We start from the raw sequence: 23,344 nt of genomic DNA on the forward strand, positions 1-23,344 counted from the left end.
TATAATCCAAATCGCAAGTTGTTCGCCTGTATAGATTTGATGGTTTCGTTCATAGAATGTGTGAGTGGAAAGAATATGCTTCTGCATCAGCATATATGAACTACTACTCCTACGTAAATTTCGAGTGCACGCAATGATTTTTCGTTTTCTGATTTATTGTTGAGGAAACTTTTAGCCAACTTTTGTATATCAACACTAATCGTATCTTTAATCCGAACAATGATAGATTATTTATTTGAAAATTAAGAGATTCATGATAATTTCACTTTTTATATTTTAAAATAAAGTTTGAACTGGCTCTAATAGTCAAGAAAACATCATGTGCTCTTAAACATCACGTTAATAGTGTTGATTTCACTATGGAATTTCAATAGTAACTCATAACTCGATTAACTCACAACTTGAAATATAAAAACAGGATAACTTTATTGAAATAATAAAATTAAAAAATAATAATTTAATAACAAAACTAAACAAAAAAATCAAAGTCAAATCAGATTTATTTTTAAAATTCATGCTCCATGTCATGATATCAGATTACCCTATAAAAAACAAACCTAAAAAAATCATCAAATAAAATTTTCAATCATTCAAAATTAAAAAACAAAATAAATAATAATTGAAAAAATAAAAATCAAATATAATAAATAAAAAAATTAAAATGGGATGAAAAAATCCTTACATTAGTTTAATGCTCGATTATAAAATAAAAAATTTACAACAAAAATTAAATTACAAGAATCAAAATTGACAAGAGACAAATATACAGGTTTTTTCCTTAACTTTTCATTCAGCGCAATTACTAAGAATTTTCTCCTTTTTTTTTGGACCCTTTAGTTTGAAATTTTTTTATTTTAATCTAAAAAAATATTTTATTTATATTTTATTTTCAAATTTTTTAAAGTGATGAGAGAGAAAGAGTCGTCAAAAATTATAGATGAGAAAGAAATGATCAATTAGCAAGGTTTCGCTAACAAATACGCTAAATTTGGAGCATTATATTCCTCTCTTAACAAAAAGAGTGTCATTGAAGTTTTCTTGAGCTTCCATTATCTTGAAAAAAGTAAACCAAGATTAATAAATATTGTTTTGGATTAATTTTGTGTTTTGAATGGTGACTTCAAATCATCTAGATTTTTTTTATGTTTATTCTAATTGCTTTTGATTTTTATCAAAAACATGTGACAAAAGAAAATATTTTTTCTTGAAAAGAAATATTAATAAGAAAATAAGAAATTGTACTAGAAAATCATTTTTTTCAATGGAGTTGAAATTGTTACTTTTCTTATGAAAAATAATTTTATTGTTTTGTATATATATATATAAAACTCTTATGTCATGAGATCAAGTATCTTAATATTTATCTTTCTCTCAACCTAATGACTTAATTTTTAATTGGTGTTAATATCTATTTTTTAAAATATTTATTAATATGTGTAATTCTTGATTGATTTTATTAAATACATGTACTAACTTTTTGGTTCATATTTAAATTTTAAAATATTTAATGAGGTTACGAGGGATTAAGGTGAACAAATATTCAAACATTTTATTGAAAGACACATTTTGTATATCTGCATTTGTTCATAGAACTTTTTTTTTTTAGATCCCACTCCATTGCAGCAATGTCACCTTCAAACCCAGAAAGTTGTTAAAAGGGGTGAAATTGCATGGAATTTGATAGGTTAAGGGTAACATCAACGCAATGTGATGGAGAGGGACCCAAATGAAATCTTCCCAACAAGTGGAGGGTATATCCTTAGTTTGTCTTTTCTCTATGCTATTTATGGGAGAGTTTTCTTTTTTCTTTTTTCCTCAATCTCTAGGATTTAGGGGTAATTAGAATTCTACTTGGACAACCATATTGAGATAATTATAATGTAATTCTTATAGTTTATCAAATTAAATTAATTAATCCCTGTAGAATAAAAAATAATTAAATATCTCTTTGAATTGTGTTGACTCTTCAGGTTAATTGTATTTTCTTCCAAAACAATGTTTTCTTTTCTTAAGTTTATCGGTTTTTTACCTTTTGTATTTATTAGAATAAAATAAATTGAAAAATAATATGAAATGGAAAAAAAAATATTAAGTTATATGTGGATTTAAAAATACAAATATTAAATATATATTTTAATAAAACACAAGGACTAATAAACTATTTTGTCTAAACTACAGGGGCTAAGTTATAATTAACTCAATCTACTTCTTCCTTGAAGGGGTGGGCCGGGTGGCTCTGCTGAGCCCATATCCACGGACGCTTTAATAGGTTAAGCCTTAGAAAGCTGGACGTAGTAGCCTGCCTAGCTTAATAGGCCAGGCAAGAGCAATCAGCCCACGGACGCTTCTCTTTTTTTTTTTTAGCGTAAAACCAAATAAATAAGTGCATTCGAGGAAGGAATTCATAAAATAAATTATGATGCATTTTCATATTAAATTTTTTCAATATCAAAACATAATACAAAGTATATGTTCATAATTATTAAAAAAAAATCTAAAAGCCAACAGAAAAACACTATAACACGAAACACAAAACACTATAAATTAAAAAAGCATTTTGACTTTTTTGCTCTACATAAAAAACCAATAACTTTTGCGAGTAAAGTTGTCTTTTTTATATGACCCATTTTTTATTCAATTTGATTTGGACAAATCAATTATTTTGTATTTTTTAATACAATATAATTACTTAATTACCTTTAAAATAAAATAAAAAATTAAACTAGCATCCAAAGGTTTATTTGTCTTTTTCTCTTTCTCAGCCTAATAAAATGACATAATTATCCTTAGAATCAACAATCATTAAACTGGCATGCATGGGTTTTGTTGTCTTTTAAGCTTGGTTGATTGGATGTTATCAAGTTGAAAGAGGGGTGCTTTGGTATTTTAAAAAATATAAAATTATTTGATGCATGTCACATGTTAGCTAGTGCGAGGGCATCCACACCATTTAAGTGGCACATGATGCATCCTACAACGGCCTAACAATGGCTTCCAAGGCATAATTCAATTCTTTTCAGTGACCTCTCCCATCCTAAGGCGGTGCATGTAGCCAAAAAATCTTTGTTTTGGTTTAGTGGTTTTCTTTCTCTTTTTTCTTCTTTTCTCTACCCTTATTGATTTTCCCACTCGCCCTCTAATTTTTCAAGGAAACCCTTGATTTATTTATTCATATTCTTTTTATTACTATTTGCTTTTATTTAAAATAATTCATGAATTTTTTTTTTCAATTTCATTCTATTTTAATTTTGTCATTTATTATATTTGGTTCTCTTTTTTTATATATATGTTTTGTTTTTTAATTTTGAATAATTAAAAATTAAGCTTCGTGATTTTTTTAGGTTTACCTTCTATAGGGTAACCTAGTATCATAACATGGGACACAAGTTTTAAAGATTAACCTGGTTTGACTTTTATTTTTTTTTAAGGTTTTGTTTTTAAATTGATTTTTTTTTAATTTCATCATTTTAATATAGTTATCTCGTTCTCATATTCCGAGTTTTAAGTTAGTCGAGTTAACTCAAGTTGACTTGAGTTTTTTTTCAATGTTTTTTTTTTGTTTTATGTTTCACCTTTTATTATTTAATTTTATTAAGAGTTGACCTTTATTGTTTTATTTAATTTTTTTTGTACAGGTTTATCTTGACCTCGTAAACAAGTTGTAAATTTAACATGTTGACTCAAATCAAGTTTTTTTATTTTTTTAAAAAATTAATTTTGTTTTTCAGTTCATCTTTCATCGTTTAATATGTTGCTAGTAACTAAGCTTTTGGCTTCTTTTTTTTTTTCTCTTTTTCTAAGGTTATTTAATTTTTATTTAATTTTTGTTTTGTTATAAAATGAGTTTTTTGAGACCTTTTAAAAATATTTAAAGGGATATTTCATCCATGAAGTCACATGTTTCCCAAACAAAAGAGCAAAGAGGAAACCAAAAACTTCATGTTCATAGAATAAAAAGAGAAAAAAAAAAAAAAAGCAGTCAAGATCCTCAGGCCAATACAAATCAAGAAGATTATACTAAATGAATGGAGAAAAGAACACAATTTAAACACTCCTTGGGCCTAATATTGAACCCCTTTGGATTTTCTCCTATATAAGTACTTAGTATCCATCGATCTCTTACCCATTTGATCAACTATACGAACTCAACCACCACTCTTCTTCTTGAAGTTAGGGCTGTGATGGAGCCATGTCCTGCAAATTGGCACCCTAACAATCCCATCAAACTTAATCGTAGCCTTGTTCCCTTCCTATATATATAATCTTTAGTACATGCTTGGAATGTTATCTTTGGTGCATTAATTCCCCCCTCAATTATTATAGAATAAAAAGATAGATTAATTATCGACTTTAAGGGAGAATATATATATATAGTTCTTCTCCGTGAAGCATGGAAACTGTACCGATGAAAGACCATCACTATTATTCATCTTCATCGTGATTAGTTTCCAAAGGTTATGCTTGCTTTTAGTGGGCACAATCTGAGGTCTTTGTCACACACGCATGGCTTACAAATACTGGCTGCTGGCTCAGTTTCAAGTTTCAACAGTTCATAAGCAATTAGTGCTTGGACTACAAAAAAAAAAAAAAAAAAAAGAGGGTAAAAATGATTATATATATATATCTTCTTTTATGAGTGAAAAGTTTAGAAGGTCAAATTTTTCCTTTTTAAAAAAAAAAGAAAAAAAACAAGAAAACTAAACCTATGACCTCGTATTTCATAAGTAGGGATGGTAACAGAAGTTCATGAGATCAGAAGATTATATTTTATATGTATCAAATAAAATTATATTAAATATATTTTAGATTAAATAAAGTATATCGTATTTTCAAAAAATATATATTTTATATGTATCAAATAAAATTATATTAAAAAACCTAAACAAGTCATTTTACAAATATGAGGAAAAATTGTAAATACAATAAATTATTTATATATAATTTTGGATAATATAGAGATCTATCGATTGAGAGATATCCCATTCATTTCCATACCCAAAATACTTTAGGGTATTTTTACCACTTTTTACCACCTCCAAGATAACAAAAGTCCCTCTAATTTTATTTTATTTTTGTCTATTTACTAGTTTAATTCTTCATGCTAGCTGTGGGATATAACAATTTTTTCTTAACGCAAATATATATATTTTTGTGTGTGTGTGTGTGTGTTTTGGGCATTGTTATTGGTTTTTTCACCATCAAGAATAAATTTAATTGCAAAACTGAAAAGTTTATAATTATATTTAATAAAATAAATTGAGAATTAAATATATCAATAAATAATAACAAATTTATTGATTCCAACCAAATATTAAGATGTGAAGTTAAGAAAAAAAAATTCTATTTTTTAAGGGGAAAAAAAGGTTAAATATTTGTTTCAATTTGAAATTGAGTCCTTAAAATTTTAATTGATTTGAATCAATAAAAATAAATTTTATTTTTATAAATTAAATATTAATTCAACATCAAGACTTGTTTTTAATATTGTGAGACCTCTTATAAGACTAATTAACATAAAATGTCAAATTCAATCCCAAATTAACTTAGTATGAAAGAATTAAATTGAAAATAAAAAAATCAAGTGGCAAAAAAAAAATTAAAAGAAAAAACTATGGATATCTATTGCACCCACAATGAATTATGTTTTATTTTCTATGCTATATTTCCATTGTTTTGTTTTAAATATTTTTTCTATCTTATATTATTTTGTGTTTTCCAAATACTATTTCATAATTTTTTTTATAATCAATTTTGTGAAAGAAAACTATAATTATTTGAAAAAAAAAACTCAATAAAAAAAAGACATGAAAGCAAAAAAAAAAAAAAAAAAAAAAAAAAAACGATGTATAGAGTTGTGCATCCATGTCCAACAAATTCTGACATGTTTTTCTCTGGGCCGAACTCTTGGCTCTTTCTCTTTAACTACAGGAACAAGATATGACCTATTTTCGTGAACAAAACAAGAGGGAATATGACCCCATCTTCCAAATACGTATATATCTACCCCCATAGAGAAGTATATAAAAATTTCTTCGAAATACGTATATATCTACCCTTATAGAGAAGTATATAAAAATGAAAATACACCCTTTCCAAGAACAGTTAGGGGAGCCTGCCATGGAGACGCAGAAGCTGAAATGTCTCTCCGAAGCCGCAAGGGTCAGTTTTAATTTCTTGTTTCACACAAAGATATGGGCGCCAGGAAATAATTCCTTTTTCTTTATTCATTAAACCATAGTTATTAAACCCGGCCCGGAGGTTGACCCGGCCAAGGGGCCGGGTCTCGGGTTTCATGGGTCAACCCGGGTTAACCCGGGTCAACCCGGATTATCCGGGTTGATTAAAAAAAATTAATATTTTATATGAAAAAATCCATGTAAAATATGGGATAAAAAAATTGGTTTAAATATTTCAACTTAAAATGATAACATAGTATCTTTTCAAAGTGGGGTTTAAAGCCCTTTCATATATATACTCTATGTTTACATGAAAAAATCATGTTTTTTCAATGTGGGATTTGAAACCCATTAGTATATATACTCTATGTTCCCAAGGAAAAAATCATGTTTTTTCAATGTGGGATAAAAAACCTTTTGGTTTAAATACTTCAACTTAAAGGGATAACATAGTATCTTTTCAATGTGGGATTTGAAGCCCTTTCATATATATACTCTATGTTCCCATGAAAAAAGTTATGTTTTTTCAATGTGGGATTTGAAACTCATTGGTATATATACTCTATGTTCCCAAGGAAAAAATCATGTTTTTTCAATGTGGGATAAAAAACCTTTTGGTTTAAATACTTCAACTTAAAAGGATAACATATTATCTTTTCAATGTGGGATTTGAAGCCCTTTCATATATATACTCTATGTTTTTTATCCCACATTGAAAAAACATAACTTTTTTCATGGGAACATAGAGTATATATAATAATGGGTTTCAAATCCCACATTGAAAAAACATGATTTTTTTCATGTAAACATAGAGTATATATATGAAAGGGCTTTAAACCCCACTTTGAAAAGATATTATGTTATCCCTTGAAGTTGAAGTATTTAAACTAAAAGGTTTTTTATCCCACATTGAAAAAACATGATTTTTTCCTTGGGAACATAGAGTATATATACTAATGGGTTTCAAATCCCACATTGAAAAAACATAACTTTTTTCATGGGAACATAGAGTATATATATGAAAGGGCTTCAAATCCCACATTGAAAAGATACTATGTTATCCCTTTAAGTTGAAGTATTTAAACCAAAAGGTTTTTTATCCCACATTGAAAAAACATGATTTTTTCCTTGGGAACATAGAGTATATATACTAATGGGTTTCAAATCCCACATTGAAAAAACATGATTTTTTCATGTAAACATAGAGTATATATATGAAAGGGCTTTAAACCCCACTTTGAAAAGATACTATGTTATCATTTTAAGTTGAAATATTTAAACCAATTTTTTTTATCCCATATTTAAAAAAAAAAAAAAACCCGGGTCTCGTCCGGGTCTCGTCCGGGTCACCCGGGTCCCGGGTCGACCCGCCGGGTCGCCCGGGTTTGGCCGGGCTGTTGCCACAGCCGGTCTTTTATTAAACCCGAACCGGTCCAGCCACCGGGTCGACCGGGTCCCGGGTTGACCCGCCGGGCCGGGCCGGGTTTAATAACTATGCATTAAACATGCACTTTGTTGTGTTGCGACTGTCGCTATTGTATTCTTCGTTAACACCTGTTAATTAGGAGATTACTTTATTTAGACATGCTAATCTGTTTGTAGCCCATTAAATAATTATCATAAATAAATCTTGTCTTTCCCTAATTTCTAATTTATTCTTTAGGTCCCAATGGTCAGATAAAAGAGTTATTGCATGCTGTCATTTTATCTCGAATTCGAACTGTCAGGAAATCAATTCAACTCAAAAGTTTAAACTATTAGGTGAGGTTTTAAGATATGATTTATATTATTCTCTAACACATCCCCTTAAATGAAAGCCCTTTTAGACTTGAAACTTGCATATGCTCATGTTCTCTCGTGTTTAATTTTTTTATCAAATAAATAAGGATGATAAGATTTGAATTCGTGACCTCTTGATCATCAAAGCTCTGATACTATGTCAAAGAATCATCTTAACCCAATAATTTAAGCTATTAAATGAGATTTTAAGATATAATTTATATTATTCTTTAACACGAACTGCATTTACAAAATGTTATTTCTATTTATGCAATTATATTTTTTTTATAGCATTGGATAATCAGATTGTTAATTAATTAAATATGCAAATAACAAATACTAAATTTGTCCGAGTCCGAATTAAAAAAAAAAAAAAAATTGGTGATTTCTTCATAGATTATTATCATTTTGGAAGTTAGCTGATTATTTTATGTATTGAAAGTAATTGTATCATTCGCTAAATTTAATGTTCATCAATATGCTAGCAGCACCAAAAGGTTAAATCAATGGTTACGTTAGGAAAGAGTAGCGTTCGGATTGGTTCTGCATGCCTTTGCCTTCCCAGATTTTTAAGAACAGAAAAGTACTTCTTAATTACATGAATCAATTATATGAAAGGTTTTTAACCGGATTAATTGAATCATTTTCTTTTTTAATTTTTCTACGAGATTAGATTCTAATTAATCCGTCAGGTCGATCTGGATTTTTTTGTTTTTATATTAAATCTAACCTTTAACCTACCTTAAACATGGTGGTAGAAATGGTTTTTTTTTTTTTTTTTTTGCGCTCTGAATGCATCTATTCCCTAACAATAAGTAGATGAGCATCAAACCATGATAATATTTTGTAAATGTTAGATAAAAAGGTGGTCGATTGAATGGATGGAAAGGATTGTCCCAGCATATCTATGGTGCCTCCATTTACAAAGACCAGAAAAAAAAAAAAAAAAAAAAAAAAAAAAAAAAAAAAACGTGTCTGCTTTTCATGCCTTGGCACTTCTATCTGATTGAGACATGGAACAAGGTTCCCAACTGTCATCTTGCACCATTCCCCTGCGACCTGCTTATGTCTGAACAAGTGCGAATTTTCTTAATGCAAACTTTGGCTTTTTGGGTGCAGTTCTATTCACTTACCTCAAATGCTGCACGTAAAGGTGAAAGCTTTATAAATGGTTCATGAACAAGACGGAATTTGTGCACTTTTTGACTAAATAAACCAATAATTTTTCTTTGAATATCTTTGTATATTAACCAATCCTTTTAACTGCTTTAACGCATATGACTTGGATATTTCTCTTGACAATGAAACCTGCAGACAGAATACATATATATTTGATATATAAAAATAATAATAATTAATAACTTCGTGACAAAATTAATATTTTTCACCGTAATGATTCTAACGATCCAAGAGCTCAAAGATAAATCGGGAATTCCCAAGAAGAAATTATGACTAATTGCTGGCTTTTAATAAATTAAAAGCCAGGCAATCTGTTCTAATTGGTTGCTTGTTTCATTGTTAGTAATCGTTTATTATTTCGTTGGTTTCGTCATAAAATATTTTACTATTAAATCGACAATATTCTTGCAATGAATAGAAATGTTTGAACAAGGCTTGAGGGATTGAGATGGATTAACTATCTTTCATGTGAAAAGCCATTTGCAGGTATTATAGCTTAACCAAATAGTATATATGTAAAAACAATAGATATATTTTTTTATTTTTCTAGTAAGTTTGTTTCAAGTAGTTCCATCCACTTTAATTAAATTATTTCAGTTTAGTCTTGTAAACTACATCTTTTTTAAAAAAAAAATTTATTTTATTTTCTGAGGTATTTTATTTATTTATTTATTTATTTTCTTGTATTTTAGAATTTTTGTTTAAATTAGATCTGTTTTAGCACCTATTTAAACAGTTTGTAAATATTCTTACAATAATTTTAAGAATTATTAAATTTCAAAATATATCAAAACAAGGTTTTATCGGGTTGTAAGCTTGAGAAGCTCTTTGTTTCATAATCAGTGCGCCAACAATAATATTTAACACTAGGGAAATATTAATGTGAGTAAAAAAATCCCAAAGAAAAATCAAGACTTCTTTTATTCTGATTTTTTATACTGCTGACCTTTCATTTTCTTGAATGAGACATGATATTCTTTTTGAAACCATTTGTTTTATATGAAGATAAATCTGTATCAACTTGTTTGTTAATTTATTGCTAAGAGTTCTGTTTCCTGTCGTGTATAAAATTCATCCTTCGTCCCTATCCATTTTAGGAATAACTATAAAGGCATGCGCAGTGCTTGGGAGATATATTTATATAATCATATATTATGCAAGAAATGTTTTAGAAGAATATCAGAAGAGAATTTCTTTTGCATTATGCATTTGAATTCAAATTTGCAGTGGATCATACCACTTATCTGCATCTTTCTTTTTCCAGATTTATCGTGTACTTTGCGTGGCTTGTAGTCTTTATATACTTCACAGAAGTACGAAACTCGATACACGTTTTGATGCTTGCCAAGAAACCTGAACAGGGACAGTATCTGCTCTATCTTGTTAGGAAACTTTGTGATTGGTGAGTTTGCTCATCTATCCTCACAATATCTCTTCAACCAACAGATTCGAAACATGGCATCTCGTTTGCAGCCGGCCGCTGTGGAGGCAGGATGCCAACAGCAGAATATTAGTCTTGAAAGATCACCCGGTAGCATGATGAGCCGGTTTGAATCTCCGGCTACGGCCTTTTATGCGACAGAAAGATACATGAGATTTCCGCAGTATGATTGTCAAGTTGGTAATTATTTCTGCTCCCAATACTCCAACTCCTACGATTCACATGTTTCTTCACATCAATCTTCTGGGGCAGACTATATTAACTCAGGAGAGCAAGCTGACCACAACTTTGGATTGAGGAGAACTTCGGAATCGGTTGTAAAACCCCAATTCTCTTGCCATAAATCCTTTGACAAGTCCGATAAAGGTCTAAGCAGTTCTTCAGGAAACAAGCTTCCTTCAGAACACCACAATAAGTTTCTGGATAATCCTGGTGTCTCCCTAGGGAATCACTTTTTAGTTCCTTTCCAAGGAAATCAAAATCGTCAAGTAAGTGTTCTCCAAGTTGGTAATTTAGTTTTACTACTTTTAGCCTCTTAACAAAAATTCATTTTGACCATGTCATGTTGTCTCTGTGCAGGTTGATTACAATCCATATAATTCTCCATTTTCAGAGCTGGGCCGCTTCAATTCTAGAGAAGAAAAGCGATCTCCAAGATTTTCTATGGGAGGTTTTCCTGTATCTTCTGGCAAAGATCTGTCTAATACACTGTCAAGTAAAACTAGGATAAGATGGACCCAAGATCTGCATAAAAAGTTTGTTGAGTGTGTAAATCGCCTTGGAGGTGCTGAGAGTAAGTGATTTCATTGTGAGCTTTCTATCCATTTGAGAAGAAAAATTTGTTCTTATATGTACCTATTGATTAATCAAATACAGAGGCAACACCTAAAGCAATACTAAAGTTGATGGATTCAGATGGATTGACTATCTTTCATGTGAAAAGTCATTTGCAGGTATTATTGCTTAACCAAATAGTATGGATTTTATATATATATTTTTGTAATCCATATGGGATATTCTTTCTAAGATCTCTTTTTTATTTCCTTTCTATTTGCTCTTGCAGAAATATAGAAGTGCAAGATACATGCCAGACTCTTCAGAAGGTAAACCTTCGTAATTATTTCTTATGATAAACGGTTCAATCCCCTCATCCCTTAAGTGCTTGAAAGTTGAAATTGATCGCATAGTTACTATTAGAACAAAATAATGCCATGAGGTGATTATGTGTTGAATTTGAATATGAATACATGCAGAGAGCACTTCATGGAACCTTTGAGGTTTTAATTCAGACCATCACTGCCATGTTAGCACCACCCTTTAAACACTTGAAGAGAGGAGAGAATTCTGTGGGCTTTCAGTTCCTGTCAAGTTCTTGCTGCAAGGAATATATCTGTATTATTTTTCTCAGTGCTTTAAATAGTGAAATGATGAGCAATATTTTTTACTTCCCCTGTGTCAACGGGTGTTGATGACCGAATTGAGAATAGTTTTCATTAACAGAAAGGTTTCTTAGCGTGACATAAGATGCAATCTTAGGTTTACATTTATCTTTTCAGTAACTCATTTACTCTGTACATAGTAATTGTGATGATGTTTACTGATATGTAATAATTTGCTATATTATTTTTTGGTGGTTTTGTCTGTGATTTGCTAGAAGTCCAGCTTGCCTGTAAAACACAACAGCAGAAATTATTATAAAACAAACTAGTTCTTGAATTTTCTGTTTGATGATGCAGTATGCATGTTTAACTTTTGAAGGACTCTTGCGTGCTTTCTTTCACTGTTCTTAAAATTCTGATTCAAATACCAATTCTATGGCAGGAAAGGCTGAGAAAAGAACTAGCATAGATGATGTATCACAGATCGATGTCAAAACGTAATCCCACAATGAATCCTTCTTCCTTGGTTATTATACTAATCGTATCCTAACAAGCGTTCAAGTTTCTGAAATTTGAAGTTGCCTTTCTTGTCTTCTTTGCTGTTTCTTCTTCTTAATGATGTGTGCCTATCCTCTCAGACAATCATTTGATCTTATGACAAATTGTTGACCATGTCTAGCAGTGGGTTTCAAATCAGGGAGGCACTGGAAGTGCAATTAGATGTCCAGAGGCGTCTGCACGAGCAGCTGGAGGTACTTCCAAATGATCTTTCACTGATGCCAACTGTTATTTCGTTTTTTGTCGATATTGGTTGGGTTGATTCCTGATGACCTCCAGAAAGGAGTGGTTCGGTTCATTCAAGACTTTTGAATGGCCTAGCCTTCAGTTTCACCTACCAATAATTACTAATTTCGCTTACATTTTCTTATGGCAGATTCAAAAAATTCTACAATTACGCATTGAAGAACAAGGCAAGCAGCTTAAGATGATGTTTGATCAGCAACAGAAAAAAACAAATAGTCTCTTGAATAATCAGAACTTGAACATTACTTCTCCGGATGAGTCAACATTTAGCCTCGAAGATATTGATGTTTCTATTGTAGAAGGCTCTAATAATAATACCCATTTCCCATCCAAGATAATTTAGATCTTCAAAGCACACAGGACTCATTTTCATGTGCAAGCACTCATGGCTTCAAGCGAAAGTGATTTCTAATCCCCAGCTACAACAGAATCGCAAATGATCTCTGCTCCTCTGTAAAGAAAGTGAAAGCGTTTGATTGTGCCTACACAGGAAGGGTAAATACATAGGAATACGATGTGTGTTCACAGCATAGCACTCTTTAGAGCTTGGAAGTTGGGATTCTTTGCAAAACAGAAAGTAATGTCGTTCTTGTACTGTTAATTCTTCCGAGTTCAGCATCAGCTTTAGAAAAATAGCCTTGCGTTATTATGTACTTCAAGTTCATCCTAATAAAAATGCACCAGAGTTTTGATGTCTTCTCTGTTAGCCTGGTGATATGAACCATCCTGTTAGCTCTGTGTGCTGCACTCAATCAGAAGGCAACCAAAAATCATAAAGCGTACAAGTTTTTCCATTTCATTCTGCTATCAGCAGAACATTTGGCTAATTAGAAAAAAACAATCTGGCCATTTTCTGGCGACTAGCTTCCAAAACCAATTGTCCATAAGATCCACTATCTGAGCTGGCATGTATAATGCTGTCTCGAAACCTTCACTTACGATGGTGGGACGATCTGACCATCACGGAAGGGTTTATACTGAAGTTTCCCAGAAGGCGATCCATTGGTTAAGAATCCTAGCCTTTTCTGTCTAATAAATAAATAAGCAGTTGAGCAGGGTAGAATCCTTGGCATGTTAGTGTTTCGTCATTCATTACCATCCTTTCCCCTAGACCTTGTAAGAATGTCGTCATTCTTTTCATTACCATCCTTACCCATAGACCTTGCAAGAATGTCGTCATTCTTTTCATTACCATCCTTACGGACCGTACCCATAGACCTTGTAAGAATGTCGTCATTCTTTTCAATGTTTTTGATGGTTGTGCTAGAGAGGTCAATACAAGGAAGATACAGATCCTGCAGAAAGGTGTACATGAACAAATTATCTTTGAATGTGCCTTTGACTCCTGATCATTTGACAAAAACATTAAACTATAGATTGAGTGAACTCTTTCTTATTTACAAGAGTTATTAAACCCAACTCAAAAGTTGACCCAGCACAAGGTTGGGTTACGGATTTAACCGGGTCAACCTAAAATTTTTATTGGGTCATAACTATTAAGGAAACTAAAGAAATCACAACAGTCACAGCAGTGCCGCCTCCAGTCTAGTTGTCACCATTTACGTCAATACCAAATCTTGTGTATTCCATGATTTTTGGATCAATTTTCTTTTTATTACATATCTTTGATTGCCTAAACTTATGCTCTTGGGTTATATAAAGATACAGAGTATATACAAAGACATATGTGTGTTTTTATAATAAAAACAATCATAACAGTTTGCATCCTCTATATGGTATCAAAGCTATAATCTCTAACAAGTATTTTTTTTTCTCTTCTACAACATGGTCGCCATCTTTACATCTACCCATCATCACCCTCAATATCGCCACCACCATCAAAGAAAAACTCACCCCTTCCACCTTTCCTTAGTGGAGGGCTTAATTTGAGACATTACTCATTGGTTATGATCTCATTGGCTTTGTCACTAGTGCAAAAGAATGTCCAATTATTGATACAACCAACTCTGCTACCTCTAAGGCCACAAACTCCTACTAGGTTCGCGAAGACAAACTAATCCTCCATGCTATTCTTGCCTCCACCTCCACAACTATCACCCCACTTCTTACTTCATACAAAACATCTCATGAAGCATGGACAGCACTAACTCGTCTCTATACAGGAAAATCAAGAACACGAACGATGCAGCTCAAGGAAGATTTAACCTTGAGCACTTTTAGAAATCGCACAGTTACTGAGTTCCTTGAAGCAATTAAAATGCTTGTTGACGAACTTGCAATCATCAATCATCCGATTTCAGATGATGATTTAACCCTCTACATCCTTAATGGATTGGGTCCTGAATTCAGAGAAATTACGGCACCCATTCGCATTCGTGAGACTTCTCTGAAATTTGAAGATTTGCATGACCTTCTTGTAGGTCATGAAAATTATCTTCGACAGTTGGAGAATCAATCGGCAACAACCTTTATTTCCACTGCAAATTACTCTCATCAGCAAAGTGGCGCCACTAGACAATATAAACCAAGCACTAAGCCTTTCTTTCACAAGACTCGTATCACAAATAGGTACAACAAAAATTGGCCCTCACCTTCATGCTATAGGAAATTTAAGCCTAAGTGCTAGTGGTGTGAACAAGTGTGCCATACAACAAAAAATTGCCCAAAAATGCCTTCTGCTAAATTCACTGTAAACTATGCAGTATCCTCTCAAGAGAAGAAACAAAAGTGGCTGGTTGACTCAGCGACATCTTATAATATGACCACTGATCTCTCTAAATTGACGATTAATTCTAAATATGATGGTACTAATGAGGTGGTTATTGGTGATAGAACATGTTTGCCCGTGGCTCATATTGGTTCATTATCTCTTGCATCATCTAAATGTGTTTTTCAATTACGTAATACCCTTTGTGTTCCTATAATTCAAAAAATCTTATTTCTGTTTATTATTTCACCAAACATAATAATGTATATCTTGAACTTATTTTCTGGTGAAGGATTGGATCACGGAGGCGACACTATTCAAAGGCGATTGTGAAAATGATGTGTACCCATTTCTAGAAGATTTACCTTCAAAAATTGTTCTTGCCTATGTCCATGAATGTACCACCACTAATGGATGGCACAAAAGACTTGGTCATCCATCGTCAAAATTGGTCCATCATTTAATTCACACTTTTTCTTTACTCACAAATAAGAACAAATCCTTATCTATATGTTCTTTATGTTCTTAAAATAAAGCCCATCGTCAGACTTTTAATAATCATGGTCTCACTAACACTACTCCATTGGATTTGATTTATACAGATGTTTGGGGTCCATCACATGCAGTTGGTATTGATGGCTCTAAATATTATTTTATTTTTGTTGATCATTATACCAAATACACTTGGCTATATCTTATAACTCATAAATCAACAGTTCAAATAATTTTTCCACAATTCAAAAATCTTGTGGAAAATAAGTTTAACAATAAAATAAAAGGTCTTTATTCTAACAATGGTAGAGAATATATTGGTCTCAAATCCTACCTTTCAATTCATGGAATTAGTCATTATACGACCGCTCTTCATACCCCACTGCAAAATGGTATGTCTGAAAGACGTCATTGACATATTGTTAATACTGGTCTCACCTTACTCACAGATGCTTACATGCCTCTCTCATACTGGCCATATGCTTTTCAAGTTGTGGCCTACCTTATAAATCGAATGCCCACCTCTACCTTAAACAATAAATCTCTGTTTGAAAAATTATTCAAACAACTTCCAAACTATCTCAAACTCAAGTAATTTGGCTGTCTATGTTATCCATTAACCAGACCTTATAATAAACACAAGCTGGAACCCAAGGCCACACCATGCACATTTGTGGGTTACTCGCTCTCTCAAAATGTTTATCTCTATCTTGAGCCCAAAACTTGAAGTTGTTTCACTCCCGACATGTCATCTTCCATGAAGGGACTTTCCCTTTTCAGACATCATCCTCTACCACCTCCATGCTCATCTTATCTTCATTAGCAATTAAAGACTCATCTGTTCAAATCTCTTTGTTGTAAGTTCCCCTGCCTTATCCTCATCCAACAGAATCTCTAGAATTAGATGATGTTACCTCACCATCGTCTGCGAATAGATCACCCCCTTAATCTCTTCCTCGCCAGGTAAGTACTCCATGCTCTCTTACTTTACTTTCCAACTAAATTCCTTTATTAGAAGTGCATGCCCTTGTTGTTTTTTAGCATATTGACGTGCGCACCTACAAAATGACCACTTGATCTATGAATGATATTTACAAACCAAAAAAATCCTTTGTAGTCACTAAACACCCTCTTCCACCCTTCTTAAAACCTACGAATGTCTCTGAAGCACTCACTGATTCCAACTAGTGCACTGTTATGTCCTCTGAATTGACTGCGTTAATATCTCACATTACATGGCACCTCATTCCACCTCCCCCTAATTGTAATATTATTGGTTATAAATAGGTGTTCCGGATTAAAAGATATGTAGATGGTTCAATTGATTGATTTAAGGCCAGACTAGTAGCTAAAAGGTTCAATCAGAGATCAAGATTGGATTATAAAAAGACATTCAATCCTATTGTAAAACCAGTGACCATTCATGATGTCTTAACCATTATCATTATGCAAGGTTGGTCTCTCCAGCAATTAGATGTAAATAATGCCTTTTTTCATAGGCATCTTACTAAAAAAGTTTAGATGCAGCAACCGTTTGGTTTGAAGAGTCTGGAAAATCCACATCATATTTGTTGTCTTACAAAGGCAATACATGGGCTAAAACAAGCACCTCATGCTTGGTATTATACTCTCAAACTAGCACTCTTAGAATTTGGTTTCATCAATTCCAAATCTGACTCTTCTCATTTTGTGCTTTCTGATGGTTTAATACTTGCATATTGCCTAGTTTATGTTGATGATTTGATCCTTACTGGAAACAATACGCCATTTTTTACAAGCATTATTGCCCAGCTTAGACAAAAATTCTCCAACAAGGACTTAGGGCCCTTACATTTTTTTTCCTTGGCATTGAAGTCATCCCTATTGTAGATGGCTTGTTTCTAAATCAGCATAAATATATTCGAGACTTGCTTGCTAAAACCAATATGAATGGCGCTAAGGATGTCACAACTCCCCTCTTTGTCTCGATTCCTTTAAAGCTAGCAGATGGTTCCTCAACAGTTGATCCCACAGAATATCAACGAGTGATTGGTGCATTGCAATACCTCACCTTAACTTGTCCTGATATCAGTTTTGTAATCAATAAACTTCACAATTTATGCATCGTCTAGCACAGATTCATTGGACCGCCACTAAACGATTGCTGCATTATCTAAAAAACACTATATTTCATGGCAATATTAGGAACACATCAAACCCAGCATTGACATGTTTCTCGGATGTTGATTGGGCTGGTAGCTTGGATGATAGAAAATTAACTTCAGCTTATATTATCTTCTTTGGTCCCACACCTATCTCATAGAGCTCAAAAAAGCAACATACCATTGCTCAGTCATCCACCAAAGATGAATACAGAGCTTTAGCCACAGCTACAACTGAGTCCATATGGCTACTCTCCCTACTTCATGAAATGAAGTTTTCCTTACTACACTCAACTACATTTTTCTGTGATAATTTGGGAGCCACTTAGTTAAGCTGTAATCCTATCCAGCACTCAAGAATGAAGCACATTCAAATAGACCTTCACTTTGTGCGAGATTTGGTTGAAAAAAAGCTTCTTCATGTTCGCCATGTTCACACTAATAACCAGCTTGCTAATTTACTCACCAAGCCGCTTTTTAGACAACGAACGGAATTTCTACGAGACAAGATCGGGCTAGCTGATGGTAGCTCGTTCTTATGGGGGCATATTAAGGAAACTAAAGAAATCACAACAATCACGGCAATGTCACCTCCAATCTAATTGTCACCATTTATGTCAATACCAGATCTTGTGTATTTCATGATTTTAGGATCAATTTTCTTTTTGTTATATATCTTTGATTGTCTAAACTTATGCTCTTAAGTTGTATAAAGATACAGAGTCACAGACAAGTGTGTGTTTTATAATAAAAACAATCATAATAGTTTGCATCCTCTTTAATAACGGGTCAATTTCTCTTTATTTTTAATGAAACCTGGCTTGGATCAGGTCCCAATTGACCTGTTTGGCTAGTTCGAGTTGCGTGATAATGATTATTAGTCAAATAAAAAATCTATATGCAAGATGGTATCTTTTTGGTGAGAAACAGAAAATGAAGTCATAGTTCTTGCATTGCTGCCACTCAGGAGGACATCCTGGTGTGCACTTGCATGCGAGCTAGCGCTGATGTCCTATCAATGATTAATCCATGGCTAGAACTTGTACTGTAATTGTGTACTATCATTCCATTGCTTAAATCTGTACAATAAGTACTACTTGCTTTGGTAATAGATTTAACATGTACAATTGTCCTAATCCTAACCAAATTGGTTTATGAACTGCTAAGAAGTTGACTAAATGCCCGATTATTTTGGATAATTTATTGGAAAATTACCATCAGAAAGGCGTGTCATTAAAATTTATAGCAGATGTTGTCATTTAGGTGGAATCTCATCAAAACCCTACCACTTGGAAGTGATATTTTGTTCTTCTAAAAAGATAAAAGGATGCCTGCATATTCATCACATCCTCTGCTGGTACACATGTATTATCAGCAGTGTACTAGGAAAATGAAAATTGATGAGCTCTTAAGAGCTAGTTAACATATATAAAAGAACAAAATATATATATATATATATAGAGAGAGAGAGAGAGAGAGAGTGGAGGGGGGGGATTATCTGCTTTGAAAGAGCAATATTATCAAGAGTGAAATTCTCAACTTCATAGAATGCTTACTGAGCCTTCCAATCATACGACAAAACATAATTGGAATGTGAGACCTTGCTTGCCACCATCAAGCATGGGGGAAGTATCTCAAAGGCAAGATCTAGAGACTGCAACATCAACTAACATCATTCCAAGTCAGTTCGATCAGCTAGCTCCGGCTTTTTGCATAAGTGAATGCTTGTTCGATCTTCAGCAAGATGATGATTATGAAATTGCTACTTTCCCTTCAAGCTCACAGGTTCCTGGGCCTAATGATGCAAAGATGTCATCATATCAATCATCCAGGGGCAACATTTTCGATGAATCCAGTTGGCAAACAGTTCTGAGACCTTATTTATCTAGCAACCAACACCATAAATATTGTGAAAAGACTCAAAAAAATCTTCCTTCCATTAATTTGCGGGGAAGTACATCCCTTTCACTTGAGCGAGTCCAATTACTAGGAGACAATGCAACCTTGATTGGAAGGCCCCTTCAGCCTACTTCTGATAGACAGAATGATCCCGAAGTAAGTTCTCTACTTAACTTTATTCTGATGTTCTCGTGTGCATACATCATGTCTGGTTTTCTTTTGTATCAAATGTGTTTATTTCAACTTCCTATCCAAATCTGGTATAAGCTTCTCAAGTCTCAACAACTGGAATCATCTACAAGACATTTGGGGGATGGTTCCTCTACTTCCAGCGGTTCAGGATCTTCTGGACCAATTTTCTCGAGTAAAAAACGAATTACATGGACTCAAGGTCTTCATGAGAAGTTTGTCAAGTGTGTCAATAGCCTTGGTGGTGCTGCGAGTAAGTAAATTGGTATGAGCTTTGCTCAATTGTTAAAGGACTACCTTTTATTGATTGTCTCCATTGATTGATCAAATAATAATAGAAGCAAAACCAAAGGCCATACTGAAGATGATGGAAACAAAAGGATTGACCATCGTTCAGGTCAAAAGTCACTTGCAGGTACTCAAGATCAGGTTGTGTTTTGGTTCCACCTAAGCTTATTTCTATTTATCATCCTTTTTCATAAATTTGTTTTGCAGAAATATCGATCTGACAAGTGCTTGTCAGAATGTAAACAAGGTAAATCTCTGTTGCATGTTGAAGTACTTTTGAAGGCAATCTCCTTGTAATTTTCACATCAATAGTGGTTTTCTGCAGAAAAACCTACAATCAACGACATACCCCAACTTGTCTTCTCTTCTAGAATTAGCATGGGAATCAAGGAGGCACAGCAACTGCAGCTAGATATTGAGAAGCATCTTCACGAACAGTTAGAGGTATGCCTTATGCCTTGAAATCTTGAAATATATACCTAGCAAACCAGTTGTTATGAGCTTAAAACTGGACAGAAGTAATGCTTCATATGCCTACGGAAAAGTGATCGAGCTCTTTTTCGGTTGAGAGGATTCCCATTTCATGTATTTTACCCATTTGGAACAGATTCAGCGAAATATTCTGCTGCAAAATGAGAAAGTTGGGAGGCAGCTGGAGCTAATGCTGGAGCAACAACAGAGAACAAGCAAAAGGCTACCCTAAACTTGAGGCTGAAAAGCCTGCGAATTGCAGCATCCATTAATCTACCATGAAGATGTTAGAATTTCAACCGCGGAATACCGGCTTCTCATTCTAGTTCGGTTTAATCAAGTTTGTATATGTGCAGCAATAAAATTCCAAAAAGACTCGCCATCTGCAAGGATTAACACTTGTTTAATGGAAAGCAAGCCTTATTTGGTCTGCTTTTACATATATCAGTTATGAGAAGTGAGATTCAGTAAACTTCCAATTCTATACTAGAACAGCTATCAGAAAAGAGGGAATGTATATATGCCTTGCTTCTTGTCGTAAGAGATTGAATTTTGAACTTGAGTCTTGACAATACAGTGATCTTCTTACGTTGCAGTTTGGAGTTTAAATTCCTGTTTTGCAGTCAATGTGCTGTTTACTGAATCATGGGATGCAAAATGCAAGAACTGACTGCAAAACAACTGTCTATATATATATATAACAAAACTTTTAATTGGAATCGAGGGTTAGTTTCGAGTTTAATAATAATTATTTTTTAAAGTAATTTTTATTTGAAATGTATTAAAATAATATTTTTTTTATTTTTAAAAAATTATTTTTGACATCAGTATATTAAAATGATTTTAAAATACCAAAAAAATATTAATTTAAAGTAAAGAAAAAAATTATTTTTTTTAATGCTTTTAAAATATAAAAATAAATAGACTTTGAATTTATCCATGATTCTTAACAACTTATACAGTGAAAATAAATGAAATTAATTATAACTAAAAAGGATCAGTGTTTCACTATAACGCGGGATATTGTCCACTGTGAGTGAATTTACTATATTGCATTGTGGCGTGTATATTATGCACTATGAGTGCTTTTATTGTGGATTGTATTATTGGTGGGGGCATGTGGGGAGACTGCAGCCTACAAGCCCCCAAGTGTTATGCTGGAAGCGCGTCCCTTAGGGCTGCGCAAATGTGGTGCTTGGGCTGCCTACTTGGGGCTGGACAAACACAACGCCACCTGGTGTTTAGTCTGCTTCCTATTGGGTGCAGGCCAAGCACCACATGGCGCTTGAGCTGTTTATATTTTTAGTTTTTTTTAGTTAATTGATAGTATTAGTATGAAAATTATTATTATTATTTTAGTATAATTAATAGTATTAGTCTCTAAAATATTATTATATTTGGTTTTATAAATAATATTATTTTTATAATAACTGATATTATTGCTACTAAAAATATTATTATTTGTATTATAAATATTATTATTTTCATTAAAATTTATAAGAATATAAATATTATTATCATCATTAATAAATTTTAAAAAACTGTTATTACTATGAAAAAAAACCATGTTGGGACACGTGGTGCATGGGTTCCCTTCTAAAGGCAGGCAACCCAAACGCCACGTGGCACTTAGCCTACTTGCTATGAGCTACAGTCCAAGCGCCAAGTGGCGCTTTGGCTGTAGCACTACCAAGCATGATCTAAGGCTAACCTTGGACCTGGTAGGGCAAGATCCAAAATAGCATTGTGTCCTGACCGCGAACAGACCAAGCACCACATGACGCTTTGTCTGCACCACCTTAGGCTGGTAGTATAACGCCACTCGGTGCTTAGTCTGCTTCCTATAGGATGTAGCCCAATACCACGTGGTGCTTGGACGGCCTATAATTTTAGTGTAATTACAAGTATTTGTATTAAAAATATTATTATTAGTTTTTTTTGTTATTCATTTTTTAGTATAATTAATTTTAGAGTATTAATAGTAAAAATATTATTGTTTGTTTTGTTGATATTATTTTTTTTGTATAATTAATAATAAAATAATTATTATATTTTTTCTTAATATATGTTTTTCATATAATTGATAGTATTGGTGTTAAAAATATTATTATTATTTTAGTCTCATTAATAGTGTTGATCTCAAAACTATTATTATTTGTTCTCTTAATATTATTTTTTTGGTATAATTAAAATTATTATTATATTTTTTTAGTATAATTAATAATATTAATATAAAAATATTATTATTTTTGGAGTTATAAATAATATTATTTTGATAATAATTAATAATATTAATACTAAAAATATTATGATTTGTATTGTCAATATTATTACTTTCAGCAAAATTTATAAGAGTATATTTTATTGTAATTAATATTATTAATAAAATAATTGATCAATTTGAAAGAAAATGTTACATCATTTACTAATTTTTTATA

At 32.4% G+C, this 23,344-nt stretch overlaps 2 protein-coding genes across 6 annotated transcripts; both read left to right on the forward strand.

The window, feature by feature from the left end:
- The first annotated feature begins 10,238 nt into the window (after nucleotides 1-10,238).
- Nucleotides 10,239-13,455, forward strand: LOC118052238 (myb family transcription factor PHL5). 4 transcript variants are annotated; one of them, XM_073405217.1, is made up of 7 exons: nucleotides 10,239-11,063; nucleotides 11,155-11,368; nucleotides 11,452-11,527; nucleotides 11,635-11,678; nucleotides 12,397-12,451; nucleotides 12,634-12,706; nucleotides 12,889-13,455. In XM_073405217.1, the coding sequence occupies exons 1-7, from the start codon at nucleotides 10,590-10,592 to the stop codon at nucleotides 13,099-13,101; spliced, it is 1,149 nt and encodes a 382-aa protein (XP_073261318.1). In that variant the 5' UTR covers nucleotides 10,239-10,589; the 3' UTR covers nucleotides 13,102-13,455. The 4 variants fall into 4 exon arrangements, with proteins under 4 accessions (XP_073261318.1, XP_034919051.1, XP_073261319.1 ...); XM_035063160.2 differs by having other exon boundaries at nucleotides 10,240-11,063; nucleotides 11,452-11,528; nucleotides 11,639-11,678; XM_073405218.1 differs by having other exon boundaries at nucleotides 10,241-11,063; nucleotides 12,637-12,706.
- A 6,069-nt stretch (nucleotides 13,456-19,524) lies between these two features.
- LOC118052261 (uncharacterized) lies at nucleotides 19,525-21,495 on the forward strand. Of its 2 annotated transcripts, XM_035063188.2 has the most exons (6): nucleotides 19,525-20,114; nucleotides 20,226-20,400; nucleotides 20,486-20,562; nucleotides 20,643-20,682; nucleotides 20,761-20,879; nucleotides 21,043-21,494. In XM_035063188.2, exons 1-6 carry the CDS (start codon nucleotides 19,608-19,610, stop codon nucleotides 21,136-21,138), a joined length of 1,014 nt encoding a protein of 337 aa, XP_034919079.1. In that variant the 5' UTR covers nucleotides 19,525-19,607; the 3' UTR covers nucleotides 21,139-21,494. The 2 variants fall into 2 exon arrangements, with proteins under 2 accessions (XP_034919079.1, XP_034919071.1); XM_035063180.2 differs by having other exon boundaries at nucleotides 19,525-20,400; nucleotides 21,043-21,495.
- Nucleotides 21,496-23,344: the final 1,849 nt, after the last annotated feature.

This window comes from Populus alba, chromosome 16, assembly GCF_005239225.2.
Source record: "Populus alba chromosome 16, ASM523922v2, whole genome shotgun sequence".
NCBI classification, from domain to species: domain Eukaryota; kingdom Viridiplantae; phylum Streptophyta; class Magnoliopsida; order Malpighiales; family Salicaceae; genus Populus; species Populus alba.

Bases quoted from the DNA above. Each gene is read 5' to 3' on its own strand.
- LOC118052238 (XM_073405217.1), top strand. From the start codon at position 10,590: ATGGCATCTCGTTTGCAGCCGGCCGCTGTGGAGGCAGGATGCCAACAG. The intron at 11,369-11,451 runs GTAAGTGATTTC...AATCAAATACAG, and splicing joins TCGCCTTGGAGGTGCTGAGA to AGGCAACACCTAAAGCAATA. The intron at 12,707-12,888 runs GTACTTCCAAAT...TTCTTATGGCAG, and splicing joins GTCTGCACGAGCAGCTGGAG to ATTCAAAAAATTCTACAATT.
- LOC118052261 (XM_035063180.2), top strand. From the start codon at position 19,608: ATGCTTACTGAGCCTTCCAATCATACGACAAAACATAATTGGAATGTG. The intron at 20,563-20,642 runs GTACTCAAGATC...TTTGTTTTGCAG, and splicing joins AGGTCAAAAGTCACTTGCAG to AAATATCGATCTGACAAGTG. The intron at 20,880-21,042 runs GTATGCCTTATG...CATTTGGAACAG, and splicing joins ATCTTCACGAACAGTTAGAG to ATTCAGCGAAATATTCTGCT.